The sequence below is a fragment of the Podarcis cretensis genome (assembly GCF_951804945.1).
Source record: "Podarcis cretensis genome assembly, chromosome: 4".
Taxonomy (NCBI): domain Eukaryota; kingdom Metazoa; phylum Chordata; class Lepidosauria; order Squamata; family Lacertidae; genus Podarcis; species Podarcis cretensis.
In genome coordinates, this window is record NC_137173.1 from 1,293,221 (window position 1) to 1,314,075 (window position 20,855).

General features: G+C 46.4%; 1 protein-coding gene across 1 annotated transcript; it reads left to right on the forward strand.

Moving 5' to 3' along the window:
• Positions 1-16,703: 16,703 nt before the first annotated feature.
• LOC307215393 (olfactory receptor 52P1-like) lies at positions 16,704-17,660 on the forward strand (the record flags this gene model as incomplete). Its single annotated transcript, XM_079974585.1, has 1 exon — positions 16,704-17,660. One exon carries the CDS (start codon positions 16,704-16,706, stop codon positions 17,658-17,660), a length of 957 nt encoding a protein of 318 aa, XP_079830711.1.
• Positions 17,661-20,855: the final 3,195 nt, after the last annotated feature.

The following is a 20,855-nucleotide window of genomic DNA, read 5'->3' on the forward strand; positions in this document are numbered from 1 at the left end:
CCCGGCCCTTCCGGCCTCCCTCCCAGGCTTACCTGCTGCCCATAGGCCACCTCCACATCCCAGCCAGTTCTGAGGCTCCCGCTCAGTGTCTCAACTTTGGTCAGGCTGCCCGACTCTGCTGCTGCTGCTGCTGCGGTGACTTTAAGTGCCCATGTGCCCTCTGCACTGGCATCTCCAAGGACGCGCACCTCCCAGACTCTGCCAGCTGCTCTCCACTGTGCATGAGAGAGTCCTGTGAAGGGATCAGGGATCACTCAGGGGATCGATGTCACTGGCCTGAGGGAAGGAGTCGCCTCAGAAGGAAGCTGCAGAAGCAGGCAGATTTTGCAGGAGGGTGAGGGCTCCCTGGCTCAAGGTCCCAGGAGAGATCCTCCTCAGCACTGCCATGCCCAAAGGAGGAGCAAGAGGACTCCCTCCTTCACAGAAACAGAGAGTTGCAGAGTTGGAATGGACCCCAAGACTCATCTGGTGCAAAGCCCTGATCTGAGAGGGACATCTTCTCAGGGGAGAATATCTGTCCAGCCAGAGGAAGGAGCCTCACAGCTGAGATGGGGAGACCATGTTGAGGGTCTGGAGAGAGTATTCAGATGGGAGTTAAGCTGGAGGGAGAAGATGTGGGAACATGGTCCTCCTCTTTGGTCTCCAAAATATTAAGCCGTGAAGGAAGCTGTGCTGTGTCAAAAGTGTTTCACTGTGATAACTAAGGAATGAGAGTGAAGTGACAGAAACAGAGTTGAGCCATTTACCACCTATTCTGGAAACCTGAAGTGTAGCACCTGGTTTTTAGCAACTGAAGTTTAAGAGAAGCTGTGCCTGTAACACCATGTTTCAGTAATAAGTTGACTTTTACCTGAAAGAATGCATTTCCTGACCCAACTTTGTCTCACAGACCTCAAACTTTTCTCGTTGGATGAACTCCTGTCTGACATTCTACATCACTATGTTTTCCCTCACGCAAGACCCCCACAAGCCACTGGTGGAGGAAGGAGAATCTACACATTAGTCACCATGATGTGAATACAGCTTTTCTGTACGGATCTCTAGGTGAATCACTTTATATGCTTCCACCTGATGGTGTACAGGTAAAACAGGGATATGTTTGTGCTCTGAAAAAGTCCCTTTATGGTCTCAAACAAAGTGCATGGTGTTGGCACACAAAACTCACTGAAGTATTGCTTTCTCTAGGTTTTCAGCAAGGGAAAGCTGATCCATGTGTATTTGTCAAAGAGGAGGGGCAAAAGAAACTGTATTGTTTGTTTTATGTTGATGATATTTTATTCTTTTGGGAAGATGTCACAATGTACAATAACGCCCTAGCTCAACTGAAAGAGCACTTTGACATGAAAGATCTTGGTGAGGTAAACAACTACCTATCTCTGGAAATAGAGAGAGATCAAGATGGTAACATTCTAGTACACCAATCACGGAAAATTGCTGATGTGTTAAGCAAACTAAACCTGATGGATGCTAACCCTGTAGACACACCGATGACAACAGGTTATCAGGTAGATGACACTGAAGAAGCATTTTCTGACACTACACTATACAGAAGTGTGCTAGGCAAGCTAAACTTCATTGCCAGATGTTCAAGACCTGACATTGCTGTTAGCTGTAATTTGCTAAGCAGACAAGTCAACAATCCTACTGTTAAGGATTGGAAAGCTCTGAAACGCATAGCGCGCTATTTGAAAGGCACTATGCATTACAGACTGAGATTTAACAATCAGAAGTCTGGTGGTCTTGAGATATTTGCAGATGCAAGTTTTGGAAGTGACACTACAGACAGGAAAAGTACGTCTGGAGTTTGCTATATGTACAATCAGGGTCTATTTGATTGGTCATGCAAGAAGCAAACAACAGTTAGCTTAAGTACTTGTGAAGCTGAACTGAATGCACTGTCTTATTCACTTAAAGATTGTGAATGGTTGTTACAATTGTGCAAAGACATGAAAATTCCTGTCAAATGTCCAATCCAGGTTTACCAGGACAACAAAGCATGTTTGGCTTTGCTGAATTCTGAAGGTTGTAAGCAAAGCACAAAGCACTTGCAACTGAAGTTGCAACATGCTAGGGAACGTATTCAGAAGGGACTCGTAACGGTGTCCTATATGCCAGGTAATGAAATTCCTGCTGATGTATTGTCCAAGATTGTATCAAGGGATCAACACTGTACCTATGTGCAGAAGTTGGGTTTGTACTGATATTGTACAAACACGCTGCCCAGTGATGTTCACAGAAAGGGGGAGGATGTTGGTTTCTGCTCTCTTCACTGTGCAGCGAAGTGCTTGTCACAAGACAGGTGTTTACATTCCACAGTCTGTGCTGTTGGGTTTTCCCACGGGAAAGGAGACTGGATGTGACGTACACTGGTTTCCTGTTTTTCACTGTTCTCACAGTGTTTTTTCTCTCCGTGCTTCAGAGGAGAGAGGATGCTTTCTCTGCTCCGGCAGAGGCAAGATGTTTTTCTGTAATCTACCAGCTTTGAATTGTAAATAAAGCAATATAGAGTATGTGCACGTATTCCTCATCATTCCGCTGTGCACGGGACACTGCAAAAACAACATGAAGAACGGGGTGTCACCTACCACTGAATTGTAGGACCGGTTCAAAGTGAAATTCACAGTCCGAACTGCCTCCCCCCAAAAGCTTGGAGGTAAACCAGAGTCTGACAGCAAGACCTGTGTAGCCTTAACCAGAGCTTCACTCCTGAGCTCTGCCATCCCCCTCTCTTGAGGAGAAGTCACCTTGTGATGTATCCCTTTCTGGTGAAAGAACGTCTGCAGAGCAGACCCAGTAAACTGTGCACCTCGGTCACACTGGACCCCCTGCACCTTGGTGGAGAACCTTAGTTCCACCTCCGCAACCCAATCTTTAATCAGTTGCGCTGCATCTTCCTTGCATTTCACAACATGGGCCCAGGAATTCTGTGTATGGTCATCAGAAATTGTCAGCAGAAACCTGGCTCCTCCCAGACTTGGCTCTGCCATGGGACCAAACAGGTCTATGTGCACAAGCTCAAAAGGTTTTGTGGTTACCCTGTCCACCCTGGGGTAACTGCACCCTTTTACCTTGGCCCTTTTGCATGCCCTACAATTTAGGGATTTTCCACACTCTTCTATCCTGCAACCCTTAGTGCACTCCGTTAACATCTGGATTTCTTCAAGAGAACTATGCGCTGTCTTCTTGTGCCACGCACACGCACATGAAACATGAGTGGGAACTGTAGCACGCATAGCTTGTGCCCTCTCAGCATTCCCCTCACCCTTCAGAGGCGTTTTAAGAATAAAGAGATCATTCTGCCCCTTTGCAACTCTGACCAGTTGCTTCCCTCCTTTGGAGATTGTACAAACATTGTTTTCAAAGCAAACCTTATACCCCTCCTGTAACAAATAAGGGACAGATAAAAGACAATGTTTCATCCCAGGTACCACGTAAACTTCCAACTGCCCCTGCAAAACAGAAAAATAAACATTTGCAACGTTAGACAAAGGTTTTTTTTCTCCATCAGCAAACTGAACAGTTTTCCCAGCTGGAACTGCCCTGCAATTCCACATCTCGACAGCAGGGGTCTCTGGAATCAGATTCCGGTTAGCTGCAGAGTCTATTACAAAACACATTTCATTGTCTCTCTTAGAGCTGTCTTCAAACTTTGCAAGACTGGCCGTCAGTTGATAAGCATCATCATTGTCTAAAGCACGTACTCCTTGCGCGTTCCCACGCCTGGCCCCCTTGCCGGGCTGGTTTCCACAGAAACCTGGCTGGTTCCCATGAGAAGCGACCTTGACAACATCCTGCCTCGTCTCCTTGCTTCGGTGGGGGCAAGAGCGACGCAGATGTTCAGTTGAATTACAAACAAAACAGCGACGATCAGTGGAAAAACACTGCCCAGGGCTCCTCTCAGCCGGCCTGGCCCCCCTTCTTCTGGAAGAGCTCTTTGTGCCAGCCCTGCCCACTCTGAAACTGCGTTCCACTCCGGCACTCACAGTGGAAAACTTTTCAAACTTGCCTTTGGAATTCTCAGCCCCCCTGATCTTCACTTCAGGGACAAGGGCTCCAGCCATCTCTGGGCTTTTCATGACTTCCTCAGGGCTCTGGCCTCCTGCTGAAGTTTCACACAAACTTCTCAGCACCTCCCAGGCAGCCCTTGCTGACTCTATGCCCTCCAAACTAGGCAAGAGCGATGCGTGTACGCATGCTTTCAGCATACCAAGCTCTCTTTGCATTCTCTGCTGGCTATCTTCTGGCAACGCAGCCTCAAAGCCTGCAGCGTCTGTCCCAGCAGACCTGGTTTGAGGGGTATTCCCTCTGGCTCCCTCTGGCTTGGATGCCATAGCCCTGTAGCCAAAAACCAACCCCTCACTTTTCTGGACCAGGTTGCCCATCCTTGGACAGTGAGCTTTTCGAACGGAATTTCCTCAAAGACCTGGCTGTCTGCCATCCTCTTCCCCGGGGCCCCAGCTTACTCACGTATCCAGCCAGCTTTCCGGCACCCGGCTTTCAGCTGCTCCTCAGCTCCTTTTCAGCCAGCTGCTCTGCTGCCTCAGAACGCAGACAGGACCTCAGCTTTCTGTAGCGTCTTGGCCTCCTGGCTTCAAACACACACCGGCACAACGTCGCAACAGCTTCAAAGCAGTAATTAGCGACCCATAACCTGTTAAGCGTGGCGTAGCTAATTGGTATATGACGCCAATTAGCCGTAGCTTAATCGAACTGGAGCCTGGCACACTTCTCTCTCAGCTGCGCCACTCTGCTCCGATCCTCTGTTCGCCACGATTGCAGAGTAAAACACAGCGGGCTGTCGCTCCTTGGTGTTTAGAAGATCAAACACACCCAGACATTAGTGTGTCTATTTGTCAGTGTTTATTTCAGCAGTAAAACAATAAAAAGACCTCTCTTGGTTTTCCCGGGACTCTGAGCACTCATGGCTGCTTCCGTCTCTCTCGAAAGCAGAGACAAACAGGCAGTGGACTCAAGCCACTCCCTCTAGTCACGCCTCAGGACTGGAGAGACGTCATCCAGAACTCCTTAACCCTGTGAGTTCTGAAACTATCCACAATGCATACCTGTGGTACGACAAGGTAAAAGTTCACAAGGGTTTTAAAAATCATATTGTCAGGAAAGCATTATATAATGTCTGGATTAGATACAAAGATTTGTTGGAAAGTAAAACTCCAAGGTGGTTGTCGCCAATGGAGGCAAAAGCTGTTAAAAAACTAAACATGGAGGTCAATTGGCCGAGATATTGGGAAATTTTGTAGCAAGAGGGAGACAGATTGAAATTGCAAAGTTTTGAGAAATTAAAAGGGAAAGTGAGAGACTGGCTTCATTACTATCAGATAATGGAAGTCTTTAAATTAGACAGGAAAGTCGGCTTCCAGGTGGAAAAATCAAAATTAGAAACTGAATTGTTAGAGCCTAGTACTAAGAATTTGTCAAGAATGTACAACTTGCTGTTGAAATGGAATACACAAGATGAAATGGTTAAATCTGCAATGATTAAATGGGCGCAGGATATTGGTCATGACATTATGTTTGCTGACTGGGAAAAGTTATGGACCACCGGGATGAAATTTACGGCATGTAATGCCTTGAGAGAAAATATTATGAAAATGATTTATAGGTGGTACATGACCCCAGTCAAACTTGCAAAAATCTATCATTTGCCCGAGAACGAATGTTGGAAGTGTAAAGAAACAGAAGGAACATTCTTTCACCTTTGGTGGACGTGCCCAAGGATTAAGGCTTTCTGGGAACTGATCTATAATGAACTGAAAAAGGTACTTAAGTACACTTTCTCTAAGAAACCAGAGGCCTTTCTCCTGGGCATAGTCGGCCAATTGGTGTTAAAGAACGATAGAACCTTTTTTATGTATGCTACAACAGCAGCAAGAATACTCATCGCAAAGTACTGGAAGACACAAGACCTACCCACCGTGGAAGAGTGGCAGACGAATGTGATTGACTATATGGGTTTGGCAGTGATGACGAGCAGAATCCGAGACCAGGGAAGAGCAACGGCGGAAGAAGATTGGACAAAATTTAAAGACTATTTAAAGAAATACTCAAAAATTAGTGAATGCTAGATTGATGTTGAATGAGAAAAATAGGGGTTAACAGCGATAATGGCTAAGTTAAAGAAAATGAGTGTTACTATAATTAAGTTGAAAGTAAGGGAGGGATTTGTTAATTAATTAATTCGACACGAGAATGCAGAAAGGGGAGGTATGAGGAAGTCGGGAGAGTAAGGAATATGAAATTAAGAGTTTGAAATTATACATGTTGCATGTTTTCTATTGTTTGTTTGTTATGATAAAAAGCTGTGGAAAATTTAATAAAAATTATCTTTAAAAAAAAGAAGAAGACATTTTAGCACTCATCAATTTTCTTAAGATATACTTTAAATTTCTTCCAGTCTTCTTCCACCGTCTCTTTCTCTTGGTCACGGATTCTGCCAGTCATTTCCGCCAGTCCCATAAAGTCAATCACTTTCGTCTGCCATTATTCCAATGTGGGTAATTCTTGTGTCTTCCAATACTTTGCTAAAAGAATCCTTGCTGCCGTGGTGGAATACATAAAAAAAGTCCTATCCTTCCTTGACACCAGTTGGCCGACCATGCCCAAAAGAAATGCCTCTGGTTTCTTATGAAAAGTACATTTAAGTACCTTCTTAATTTCATTATAAATCATTTCCCAAAAGGCCTTAATCTTTGGGCAGGTCCACCAAAGGTGAAAGAAGGTACCTTCAGTCTCGTTACATTTCCAGCATTTGTTATTGGGCAGATGATAAATTTTCGCAAGCTTGACTGGGGTCATGTACCACCTGTAAATCATTTTCATAATATTTTCTCTTAAGGCATTACATGCCGTAAATTTCATCCCGGTGGTCCATAACTGTTCCCAGTCAGCAAACATAATATCATGACCAATGTCTTGTGCCCACTTAATCATAGCTGATTTAACTGTCTCATCTAGTGTATTCCACTTCAACAACAGGTTATACATTCTTGATAAGTTCTTAGTATTGGGTTCTAACAATTCTGTTTCTAGTTTTGATTTCTCCACTTGGAAGCCAATTTTCCTGTCTTGATTAAACACCTCCAATATTTGATAATAATGAAGCCAATCTCATACCTTGGACTTTATTTTCTCAACGCAGCATTTTGATGTGGGGCTGGCTGTAGCAGGGCAACCCATGGGGGTTCTGAGCCTTTAACCGCCAGATCTATGCTGGGAAGCCAAAGGCTGGGACAAAGCGAAGGAAACAGCTGAGAGCTGTCAGAGAAGCTCAAACGAATGGAAAGGGGCAAAATAACACAAGATGAGGTTAGCTGCCTTGTTGTTTACTCTTTGGAACTGTCCTCTTTGGAACTGTCACCCAGGACCTCCAGATACTTTGAAAGACTGGATAATACAGCCGCTTAAGGAGGTTTGCAACGAGATATTAGAGGGGAAAAGGGCACCTGAGACGTGGAAAGAAGCCTTCATTACACTTATACCAAAGACTGAGGTTGATAAAAAACAGATCAAGAACTACCGCCCTATATCACTACTTAATGTGGATTATAAAATTTTTGCAGACATTTTGGCAAAAAGATTAAAGAAGGTGCTGGTGGAGGAGATCCATAAAGATCAGGCAGGCTTTCTCCCGGGTAGGCATATATCTACCAATGTAAGGAATATAATTGACATTATAGAAATGTTGACAGTGAACATTAATACTAAGGCAGTTTTAATTTTTGTGGACGCGGAGAAAGCCTTTGACAATATATCTTGGAAATTTATGAAAAAGAATCTCCATGGGATGGGGGTAGGCCAAAGGTTTGAAAATGGTATAAGTGCAATTTATTCTGAGCAAAAGGCAAAGTTAATTGTAAATAATGTGGTCATGGATGAATCACCTATAGAAAAAGGGACACGTCAGGGGTGCCCAATATCCCCATTACTTTTTATATCGGTCCTGGAGGTTCTGCTAAATATGATTAGGGGGGACCAGCTGGTAAAAGGGATTCAGGTCGGAGCCAGACATTACAAATTAAAGGCCTTTGCAGATGACTTAGTATTGACCTTGCAAGAGCCAGACACTAGTACCAAAAGAGCTCTAGAATTAATTCAAGTATTCGGCCAGGTCGCAGGATTTAAGTTGAACAAACAAAAAACCAAGGTACTGGAAAAAAAACTTAACAAATGTTGAAAGAGAGAGATTCCAAGAGGAAACTGGGTTAGTGGTGGCAAAGAGTGTAAAATACCTGGGGATTAACATGACATCTAAGAATGTAAACCTATTTAAGGATAATTATGATAAGTGCTGGACAGAGATAAAGAAAGACTTAGAAATATGGTCGAACCTGAAGCTTTCCTTGTTAGGTCGAATTGCAGTAATTAAAATGAATGTATTGCCTAGAATGTTATTTTTGTTTCAGACATTACAAATTGTTGATAAACTGGACTGTTTCAAGAAGTGGCAGAAAGATATATCTAAATTTGTCTGGCAGGGCAAAAAGCCCAGAATTAAGTTTAAGATACTTACCGATTCTAAAGAAAGAGGGGGGTTTGCCCTGCCGGACTTAAGACTTTACTATGAATCGGCAGCTTTCTGCTGGTTAAAAGATTGGCTACTTCTTGAAAACGCAGACGTTCTAGATTTGGAAGGATTTGATAACAACTTTGGTTGGCATGCATATATCTGGTATGACAAGGTTAAAGTGTATAAGGGTTTTAAAAATCATATTGTCAGGAAAGCACTATATAATGTTTGGATACGGTACAAAGACTTATTGGAAAATAAAACTCCCAGGTGGCTTTCACCTATGGAGGCCAAGGAGGTAAAGAAACTTAATATGAGAACTAATTGGCCGAAATATTCTGAAATTTTAGAACAAGAAGGTGGTGAATTTAAATTACAAAGTTATGAGAAAATAAAGTCCAAGGTACGAGATTGGCTCCATTATTTTCAAATAATGGAGGCTTACAAACAAGACAGGAAAATTGGTTTCCAGGTGGAGAAATCGAAACTAGAAACAGAACTGTTAGAACCCAATACTAAGAATTTATCAAGAATGTATAACTTGCTGTTGAAGTGGAATACACTAGATGAGACAGTGAAGTCAGCTATGGTTAAATGGGCACAGGACATAGGTCATGACATTATGTTTGCTGACTGGGAGCAGTTATGGACCACAGGTATTAAATTCACGGCATGTAATGCCCTACGAGAAAACATTATGAAAATGATTTACAGGTGGTACATGACCCCAGTCAAGCTTGCGAAGATTTATCATTTGCCCAATAACAAATGTTGGAAATGTAAAGAGACTGAAGGTACCTTCTTCCACCTTTGGTGGACCTGCCCGAAGATTAAGGCCTTCTGGGAAATGATTTATAATGAGATTAAGAAAGTGCTTAAGTGCACATTTCATAAGAAACCAGAGGCATTTCTCTTGGGTATGGTCGGCCAGCTGGTGCCGAAGAAGGATAAGAATTTCTTTTTGTACGCTACTACGGCAGCAAGGATTCTTCTAGCAAAGTATTGGAAGACACAAGAGCTACCCACGCTGGAGGAATGGCAGGCGAAAGTGATCGACTTTATGGGACTGGCAGAAATGACCGGCAGAATCCGCGACCAAGAGAAAGAGACTGTGGAAGAAGATTGGAAGAAATTTAAGATGTATCTTAAGAACTATTATAAAATTGAGGAGTGCTAAAATGCTGAGGGAAAAGAAGACGTAGAATTGCAGCGGCAAATTGTGTTTAACTTTAGGGTGGAATTGAAAAGGAGAATGAATTTACATTTAATTGGTTAAGAAGGGTTGCTGAATAATGGGTTAAAATTAAGGATGCAAAAAGGGGAAGGTATGGGGAAGTCCGGGAAAAGAGGGTTATGGAAATAAGGCTAAGAAAATATGATTTTTTGTGTTTGTTTTTATGTTGTTTTTGTTTATGTTAAAAAATTTGGAAACTAATAAAAATTTTATTTAAAAAAAATAATAAAAAAAAAATAACACAAGATGAAAAGTATGGGAACCCTGGAGCTACGGCCTGTTCTGTCTTGCTGCGGACAATCTGAACCAGACTTTAGAAATTCCTAAAAGGTAAAGGGGCCCCTGACAATTAGGTCCAGTCGTGGCCGACTCTGGGGTTGTGGCGCTCATCTCGCTTTTTTGGCGGAGAGAGCCGGAGTACAGCTTCCAGGTCATGTGGCCAGCATGACTAAGCCGCTTCTGGCAAACCAGAGCAGCACACGCCGTTTACCTTCCTGCCAGAGTGGTACCTATTTATCTACTTGCACTTTGACGTGCTTTAGAACAGCTAGATTGGCAGGAGCAGGGACTGAGCAACAGGAGCTCACCCCATCACGGGGATTCGAACCGCCAACCTTCTGATCGGCAAGTCCTAGGCTCTGTAGTTCAACCTACAGTGCCACCAGAAGCTAAAATCTAATAGTGCCATGATGCATGACTGCGCTGGCTGAGGCTCATGGGAGTTGTAGTCCAAAACATCTTGACTGCCGCATCTTGGGGAAAGCTGTCGTGTTATTCAGGTGACATGATGTTTCCAAAATGATGACAGGAAAACCTGCAGCGGCCTCACGTACCAGAACCAGGAAGGGAAACATCCTGACTTCTAGACTTTGGGTGCTGGTGTGGCATTCCCAAAGCAAATGAAGGATTAGACTCTGATTAATAGAATACACACAGACGCTTGACCAGCAAGACTCTGGGAGGAGTGCGTATAATAATAATTCCTGTCCACCCTCCTGCCCAGGTCGTTTTATTCACAAAAGAACTTTTTACACAGTGTACGCAAGAGCCAATCAGATTTCCTCTGAGCATTTCAAAGCCCCCACGTGGGACAAAGTTACACTACAAAGAACTAATTTCCTACTTGAGCATGCATATGTAATTCAGAGTAAATAAAAGAGGAAGCGAAGAGGAATGCTTTTAGGTCATAAACAGCAGTAAACAGTATTTACCATCTCCATGTGAACTCTCTTCCTGAACTCTCTTCCTGGCCCTAAGATTAACAAACCTTAACAATAGCTACCTCAAAGCTAACTATCATCTTTATGACTCAGGATGCCTGATGAAGCAACTGGCCTGTGTATTAGAATGCTGATACGTGCCTGTCAGGTGTAGAGAAAGCAAATGCCAGAGGTGGAGAGGCTTGTGGGATTTGATCAGAAATTATTGTCAATGAATCAAACCCAGTCAACACAATGCATTCATCGTGGACACAACGGCTTGATGCATATTTTATAATTCCTCATAGTAATCCCATCTGACCCCCACACTCTGGATATCTGCTCTCCTACAGCTGGGGGTCTGGGAGGCTGTGTTGCTGCTTCTGGCCCCAAAGTAAGCCTAGGAATGGGCCTGGAAGAAGATGCTGTTCTGAGGGCACCTGGGCTCAAATGGCAGGCAAGGTTGGCCAGAAAAGGGCAGCAGGCAAAGGATACAGGGTCCAAGAATCCTAGACTTATAGAGTTTGAGGGGGTCCCAAAGGATCATCTAGTGGAACCCCTGCAATGTTTTGGGGGAGGCAGCAGGCAGATCTCCAGCTCAGGACTGTTCCTCAAGCCTGCAATTGGGGGCTCCTCTTGCTCCTCGTTGTGCCATGTCTGCGGGCTCACTTGGCAAAGAAGGTGTCCTGGAGGGGCTCTCTGGAGGGCACATTCACCAGATCATTCAGGAGTGAACTCTGCAAAGTGTGAGAGCGGGTTATTGGTTGTTGTTGTTGCTGCTGCTGCTGTTATGATGTGTATTTTGTGTTTCCATTGTGTATTTTTATGCTGTAAACCACCCTGCGGTCTTCAGCTGATGGGCGGCATACAAATTTAATAAACAATAGTAATAAACAATAACTTCCTGATGAACAAAAAGGCCACCCAGTGTCAGGTTTCAGGGAATTGGCTTCCTCTCCCCCCTCCCCCCCCGGGCCGTGGCAGCAGATAAGCAGAACAAAGGGAAAGGAGTCTTCTTACCAGTTAGAAACCTTAATAATCACAGCAAGAAAACAAAGAGCCCATCTCCTAGAAATGGCGGTGCTCCCAATTAAGGATTCCACCCCCTTCGGTCCCTATTAATCCACATCTTATAATCTGATCTTGTACCCGCTGTGCTTTGAGTGCCTTCTGTTCTGCCACTCTCTGAGCTTTTCTTGACCTTGGACTGAGTGCAGGATTGCTTTGCAGAGACTGGGAATCTCTTAACCCTCTCTCTCCTAGTGCAGCTTCTAGCTCTTCCCCATATAGTCTTTCCCAGCTTCTGCCTTCTGAATTTTGTCCCTCTGCAAACCACTGTTCTAAATCTACACTGTCCTCCTGCTCCTGGGAAGATGCAGGATTCGGATCTGGAGCAGGGGGAGTCTCCCACCATTCATCCTCAGCACAGCCCTCAGCACCACGGTCCCTGACACCAGGCAGCCGCAAGGTCTGTTCTGTGCCTCTCAGCTGCTCTGAACATAAAAGGTAAAGGTAAAGGTACCCCTGCCCGTACGGGCCAGTCTTGCCAGACGCTAGGGTTGTGCGCTCATCTCACTCTATAGGCCAGGAGCCAGCGCTGTCCGCAGACACTTCCAGGTCACGTGGCCAGCGTGACAAGCTGCATCTGGCGAGCCAGAGCAGCACACGGAACGCCGTTTACCTTCCCGCTGGTAAGCGGTACCTATTTATCTACTTGCACCCAAAGGTGCTTTCGAACTGCTAGGTTGGCAGGCACTGGGACCAAGCAGCGGGAGCGCACCCCGCCGCGGGGATTCGAACCGCCGACCTTTCAATCAGCAAGTCCTAGGTGCTGAGGCTTTAACCCACAGCGCCACCCGCGTCCTGCTCTGAACATAAGAAGGTAGGAATTGCTTCCAGCAGAGCAGCCTCTCGGTCAGCTCAGAAGAGTGTCTGTTGAGGATCTTCTCCAATGCAATGGCCTTGCCTTATGAAACAGAGTCTGGGACAGACTTTTAACCTAATCACTGTGGGAAGGCTTAAGTTTTCTTCTGCTCCTGCTTCTCTGCTTCCCCAAGACAACACATTCGTTCATTCATTTTTTTTGCATGCCACTTTTCCACACACAAAGCGGCTTACAACAAAGAAAGCAGAAACACATTGCAAACAAACACTGCAAAAACAATGTCATGATAATCTAGCAAAACAATAGATTATTGCAACAATTTCATAATAGCATAGGAGAACAACAGTGAATATAACAATACACAACAAACCATGTTTCAATACTGTAAATATAACAAGAGCCAGTGCTTTTTTCTGGGGGTATGCAGGGGTGCGCAGACCCCTAAACATTTTGTGAATCTTTGTACTTTTGTCCATTTACTGTATTTATTTTCCCAGATTTGATTTTCTTGAGTCAAAATGAGAGTTCCCCCTAAACATTTTTTTTAAGAAAAAAAGCACCGACGAGAGCACTTAAACAACATGCATGCCCAGTGCTGCCTCCCTAGTGCTTGGCACCCTGCCCCCTCGGGGGATGGCAGAGGAAGGAAGGAAGGCTGTGAGGTCTTTTGCTCAAATGGTCCACCCCCCTGGGCCTCTTTGTGCTGGGCATGTAGCGAGTCCCACGAGGCCACGGATGGGCTGTGGACCTGTAGGATCAGGTGGAGAGGGTTAGGCAGGATGGGATATAAATGACATGCCTCCTAACCCTGGCACACTTTTGCAAGCGGGGATCCCAGGCACATAGCTCCTGCAATGGGGAAGCAGACCTCCTGCCTCCCTGGCTCCAACTCCAGGTAAGTCTGGGGGCAGCACTGGTGACATCTGGCTGTTGTGAGGAGGGGTCAAGAGCCTAGCAGGGACAGTGGCTGCAGAAATAATGTTGTGGGTTTGGAGGATCTGTCTGGCTGATGATCTGGCTGATGACCCGAGTCCCTGCTAATTCTTGGGGGTTCTGTAACCAGGGAGGGTTAGAATCGATCAGAGGATTTGCGTGGCTGGACTGCTCAGAGAAGCTTCTCGGTAAGACAAGGACCTTCTCTGGCCACTTGAGTGTCCTCCTCATCATCCCAAAAGAATAGCTGGGATGCAAGAGCTGCAGCTAAGGGATGGGGGAACCCAGGCTACGGGGGGGGGGGGCTGTCTCCATCTCACCTGGCTGCTAGGTAGGAGAGCAAGAGCCAGAGAGAGTTGTGCGTTAGCTGAGCTGGAAGCTGGAGACACAGAGACCGGCTTGCTCTGTGCTGGAGCCAAAGCAGTGCTGGAGATAAATATTATCTGGCAACCAATATGCTCCTTTGGTTTCAGATAATAAAAGGGTAGACAAGTCTAGAAAGCCCCAGACACAAATTTCCAAGGCCCTCTAGCAGCTCTGGTGGCTCATTTTCCAGACGTTATGTATTTATCGTTAACTCTAGAAAAGTATAGGGACGCGGGTGGCGCTGTGGGTTAAACCAAAGAGCCTAGGACTTGCCGATCAGAAGGTCGGCGGTTCGAATCTCCGTGACGGGGTGAGCTCCCGTTGCTCGGTCCCTGCTCCTGTCAATCTAGCAGTTCAAAAGCATGAAGTGCAAGTAGATAAACAGGTACCGATCCGGCGGGAAGGTAAACAGCATTTCCGTGCGCTGCTCTGGTTCGCCAGAAGCGGCTTAGTCCTGCTGGCCACATGACCCAGAAGCTGTATGCCGGCTCCCTTGGCCAATAAAGTGAGATAAGTGTTACAACCCCAGAGTCGGTCATGACTGGACCTAATGGTCAGGGGTCCCTTTACGTTTACCTAGAAGAGTATACTTGATTCTGACCAAACGAAGTCTCCTGGTGCATGTTGCGTTCTGCAGCTGTTTCTGTGGATAGTGTTAAAACCAGGAAGGAGGGGGCAGTTAAACGACTCTCCTCACCACAGCCTCAAACTAAGGCCAGGACAATGACCATTGACACAGGAACTAGACATCCACAACAGCAAAGAAGCTCAGAAAAGCTTCTTTGTAAAATTGTAGCAATAAGCAGATTCCATGTATCTTACTGTTTTCTCTGACTATCCAATATAGAATCAAATAATCGCTAATGACTCCTCTGGAAGAGGGGAATCCTAGCCCCCCCCCCGCCTCCATCACCCCTTAAACATAAGGTCACTACTCCTTGCCCCTCCATTAGGTGTGAACTTGGCCTCACAATAGGAGGCAGGAGGCAATCAAGGGCAGCACACACCCCAGGCAGAAACCCTTCGGAATGGTGGACTGGATCCTGATATTTTCAAAGGAGAAACACAGGGAAGCTCTACAGCTAGGGGGATGTAGAAATGCTCTCATTGGTCTTTGGGGAAGAGGGTAGTTAAAAGATGTCAAGAAACCAGGGTTATAGACAGGGGTGGGTGATGAGCTGATGTTTCTGCTTGCCAAACACTCCTACTTTGTGACATATTTGTGATGTATCGATGATGCAGTTGGAAGGGGGGAAAAGTCTTAAAAGTTCACGCAACCCCACGCTCTGGGTTCCTACTCTTTGTGTGTTTGAAGCTCATTGCAACAAATAAAGATCAGGCCTACTGACCGCTCTTTGCTTCTTTAACTTGGCTGGAGACTCCTTCTTTAGCTGACCGGGAGAGACCCGCAGGGACTGGCACCCCAATGAGCTGGGCAGTGGAGCAAACCCTCACCCCAGGATTTTCCCTTATCAGTAGGTAGCTGGGCCAGCTAAAGTCATTATCTTGCAAAGAGACAGGTGGGAGCAGTTCAGCAGGTTCCTGCTACTCGATTCTAAGCGCAGAGACACAAAGTCAGAACTTGGAAGGGACCCACAGAGATCTTGCAGACCAGCCTCCCAATCCTCCAGCCGTATAATGGCATTAGGATATCAGATGTTGTATTTCCCATGACTTTCCTAAGGATTCCCAGCATGGAATTTGTCTTTTCCACATTTTCCATGAGCTCTCCCTACCACCCCAGGGTCTGGCTCCTGGTCAGCCGCTAGCAGCCCAGACCCTGCATATCAGCTGCCGGTGCTGATGGGAATCGCATTTGCTGCTTATGCAGATGTTGGTGAGCCAGATCTCCAGCAGCTCTCCTGGCGTTCGGAGGAAGGCCGATCACTCAGGTGCCCGGCACATGCGCAGCTCTGCGGATCCTTTGCAGCTTTGAAACACATGCAGAGCGATGCAGCTGTTTCACCTCCTGATGAAGCAGACACCACACACAAGATTTTGAATATGACTCTTTTCTTGCAGGATGACAATTATTAACAAGCAGTCGTAGTATTTATGCATATCAAGTCCAATGCAATGCGTTTCTCTCCCTTGAGCCCAAGAGAGGATCTTCTTGCTTCTTGCTTTTCAAAGCTCCTTTGCAGCAGTGCGTAAGTTGCCGGTCTGTCTGTCCTCACAAACTCCTCCAGGCAGCTTGTTCTTGGAGCCTCCACATTCAGCAAAGCAACAGTGGTACAACCTCCAACTCCCCCCCAACCCCCCCACTACTTATGACACAGACATGGTGAATTTTAAAGGGAGCTAACAAATCAACAAGGCAATTATTCAGTGTTTCTGTAACCTTAGTTGGAGTCACGAGATTTTGCAGCTGTTACATTACATTACATAGGTTTTCTTCCCCCATTACTAAAATTTATTTTTTGTAAAATACATTGTCTAATAAATAAGGCACAAATGCTAGCAACACCCTAACCAGAGGCTGCCCTGTGCTTTGTTTCTCCCCAGGGTCTCCTCCTCGGCCGACCCAGCTGTGCCGCCCAAAGATGCCCCTGGCCCTGATCCATGATGCTGCCTGGCACTTCTCGCAATGCCACCGCCAGCGCTCCAGGCCCCTTCACCCTCCTGGGCATCCCAGGGCTGGAGTCCCTGCAGGCCTGGCTCTCCATCCCCTTCTGCTCCATGTACTTCATGGCCTTGCTGGGGAACTTGTCCCTCCTCTTGATGGTCAAGACGGAGCCCAGCCTGCATGAGCCCATGTACCTCTTCCTCTGCATGCTGTCCCTCACCGACCTGGTCCTCTCCTCCTCCACCCTGCCCAAGCTGCTGGCCATCTTCTGGTTTGGCAGGCAGCCCATCAACTTCAGCGCCTGCCTGGCCCAGATGTTCTTCATCCACTCCTTCACGGCCATGGAGTCCGGCTTCTTCCTGGCCATGGCCTATGACCGCTACGTGGCCATCTGCAACCCTCTGCGCCATGCCACCGTTCTCACCAACGCCGTGGTGGCCAAGATTGGGCTGGCTGTCGTGGTCCGGGGCGTGGTCCTCTTCTTCCCGCACCCCTTCCTGGTGGGCCGCCTGCCTTTCTGCAAGTCCAAGGTCATTGCCCACAGCTACTGCGAGTTCATGGCTCTGGTCAAGCTGGCTTGCGCGGACACAGCGGCCAGCAGGGGCTACAGCCTGACCCTGGCCTTCCTGATTGGGGGCTTTGACGTGTGCTTCATCAGCCTGTCCTACGCCCTGATCCTGCGCACAGTCTGCCGCCTGCCCTCCAAAGAGGCCGGTCTCAAGGCACTGGGCACCTGCAGCTCCCACATCTGTGTCATCCTTGTCTTCTACTCCACGGCCGTCTTCTCCTTCCTCACCCACCGCTTCGGCCACAATGTCCCTCACGCCGTGCACATCTTCATCGCCAACATTTACCTGGTGGTTCCGCCCACCCTGAACCCCATCATCTATGGGGTGCGAACGAAGAAGATCCGGGACCGGGTGTTGCAGGCTCTCCTGTGCAGGAAGAGGTGATGATGGTGGCCAAGCAGCTCACGGCGTAGATGGTTGGACTAGATGTCCCTTGGGGTCCCCTTTGAATTCTACAGTTCTATGAAGTCGCAGAGCAACTCTTGCAGGGGAAGAACCATACCAGGAAGGCACTGCTCTCCCATTTTCTACTGGGAGTGTCTTTGGAGGCTACTATATTGTGGGTGACTTGAAATCCTGAACACAGACTAGAACCCCACGAACTGATGGCGATGCCCAGGAGCTCAGATGGCACCAACATGGTCTCCGTATCCATGCAGTGAGACTTGCTGAACCTGGGGTGGGGGTAATTCAGCAAGAATCTCCTGCCAGCACCCTGCCCCTGCCCTTTGAACCAGTATGAAACCCAAACTTACAATTTTTGGTGGCCTTGACCCAGAACCGGGGGAGTGGTGGTGGAATAATGAATGGCCAGAGGGAGAAGACTGGGAAGAGAAGGTGTCAGAAGCAGAAGAGGCAACAGGGTTTAGTGAGCAGAGAGAGGCTGTGGCAGAAAGCAGTGCAGAAGCAGAGGCAGAAGCAGAGGCTGGAGAGGAGGGGGAGCCAAGAGGCAGAGATCAGCCAGGCTGGCAAGGAAGGCAGGTTGTCTTCCCCTCCTGCTGCAAGCAGCTCCCCCAGCACCAGGAGAGGGATGAAGCAGGAGAAGCAAAGATGGGCAATGCGGGGGAACCTCAGATTGCTTAGGAAGGAGGAGGAAGAGAGTTAGGGAACTGTGGGAAGGTGGAGTCCTTCAGTCCCCACAACTGCCTCATGGGGCAAGAGCTACAGGGGTGAGTTGCTGTGCTCACTAGGCCTGTTCTCTTGAGCTGTCTTGTTCCTTTGAATAAGTAGTTAACTTCACTGACGGAGCACATGTGAGTTATGGCTGCCCTGCTCCTGACACAACCCCCGCCCTGCAAGTCCATTTCCAAATTTCTGGTGGAATATCGGTGGGGTCCAGATGGAGAAGAAGCCTGGAGAGGCTCTCTTTCTCGTGGAGAAATTGCCATGAGAACCCATCCATTAAACTAAGTTAATTTCAATTAAATAGACATCTGGTAGTTCTGCTGAGGTGAGTGGGAGTGGTGAATATTTACTATTGCTTCTTGAATAAGTGAAATCAATCTGAGGTAAATGATTGCTGAGGAAAAAATGTGCTCTAAAATTACACTTCTGGATTTTTCCTGATTTTTCCTTTCTCGGTTCATGAGACCAAGCCATCCTCTGTGTTACAACTCTTGTTCACTGAAATATGTGTGTTTGCTCTTCCTCAGAACTCTCCTCTGACAGTCTTACATTTTCCATCTGTTGTGATGTACTAAAACAAAATATTGCTTATGCTTAAACTAAAGACACCATGGTAGCTTTCAGAAAACCTGTTTACTGAACATTCGTGAATGGTTGACACAAAATTTGCAGTTACAGGTAGGTAGTTGTGTTGGTCTGCCGTAGTTGAAACAATTCCACCCTCTTTGAAGATTTCGGCAGGTATCCCATCAGACCCACTGGCTTTGTTGTTTTTCATTTGGTTAATAGCTGTACACAACTCTCCCAGATTTGGAGATACTGCAAGCTCATCTCTAATTTGTTTTTGCAGGATTTGTCTCAAGGCAAATCTAAAAAAAATGTAAAAACACTGACAACTGAGAAACACTGGCCTGAGAGCTCTCCAGTTGGAGAACAGCCTTTACCAAAGTTTTCATGGACTTTGAAGACACTCGAACTCAGGACCCAAGGGAGAAATGTGCTAGGAGGAAGGTACGCTTGGCAAATCCACACCATGATCAGCTCCTGCCTGGAAACCCATGTCCCCACTGTGGAAGGACGTGTGGATCCAGAATTGGCCTCCACAGTCACTTACGGACTCATTGTTAAAACTGTGTTTATGGAAGACAATCTCACTCGGCTACGAGTGATTGCCAAAGAAGAAGAAGAGTCAAAACAAAATAATAAAAAATTATCCAGTAGCACCTAGAGACCAACTAAGTTTGTTATTGGTATGAGCTTTCGTGTGCTCATCTGTTTTCTGTATTTCTGTCTTGCAATAGTTTAAATAAAACTCAGTTTCCTCCTTGAATGAAAGTAATATTGGTTTAAGAAGCACTAATACTGGACAACAGAATTTGCAACCTGAAACCTCCAACTTAAAACATGGGTGTTTTGGTGTGGCAGTAAGTGTACTCTGGAACTCCCTGCTACTTGAGTAGCTGAACTCACATGTCTATATGAATTTCTGAAGTTTTCCCAGTGAGCCAGTACATTTATCAGTGAATTCTTACATTTGGTATTGTGCAGCAGAGGCCCTTTGAACCTTTGAACAGATAGGAAGAAACTGAGATGAAGTGTTTTGTGGGGACAAGTCACAAAAGTCACAAAAGCAATTGTGCTGATTTTGGTAGTGGGCTACATGTGCATGATATCTGCTGGAGGGGCAACCCCCCCAACCTATACATAAATTCCTGCAACACCCTCCAGAGCAGGGGGAAAGAACCTTGGGATATGTGGAGATGGCTCTCCTCTCAGTCTCCTTTTCCCCCAGGCTAAATATACCCAGCTGCTTCAACTGTTCCTCATCAGGCTTGGTTTCCAAACCCTTGATCATCTTGGTTGCCCTCCTCTGCACACCTTCCAGCTTCTCAACATCCTTCTTGAGTTGTAGTGCCCCGAACTTGACAAAGGATTCCAGACGGGGTCTGACTAAGGCAAAATAGAGCAGGACTATGACTTCTCTTGATCTGGTTGAATAAAGTAATCTGCACCCTGTATCAAGCTGCCGTCAAAATCAACAGTCACGGCAGCATGTGCCTGGGACCTTCTCCCCAGGAAATACGGTAGAGGAAGCCTCAACCCCTTCTAGAGGGAATAGACTTGTATGCCCATTGCTGCTGCTGCTGGCATCCGTCTCTCTCGGGAGACAGGGCACCTCTGGAGGTGAGGTCAAACCGTTGGAGATCTTTGGATAAAGGATGGTATGTAAATTTAATAAAAAATTAAAATAAACATATAGAATCTGCTTTGGAAAACAAGATTTATGTAGTGCATAATAGATGTTGATTGGCACTTGAGCATTTGATGAAGTTTAATGGATTTATTTGCTTCAGCACACAGTGAATTTAGTGGAGGGAAGGAGTGGCCTGGACAAGGCAGGGGAAAAGGAACAGCATCATTTGCCTGCTTTTTATATGTTCTGTGTTTTAAACG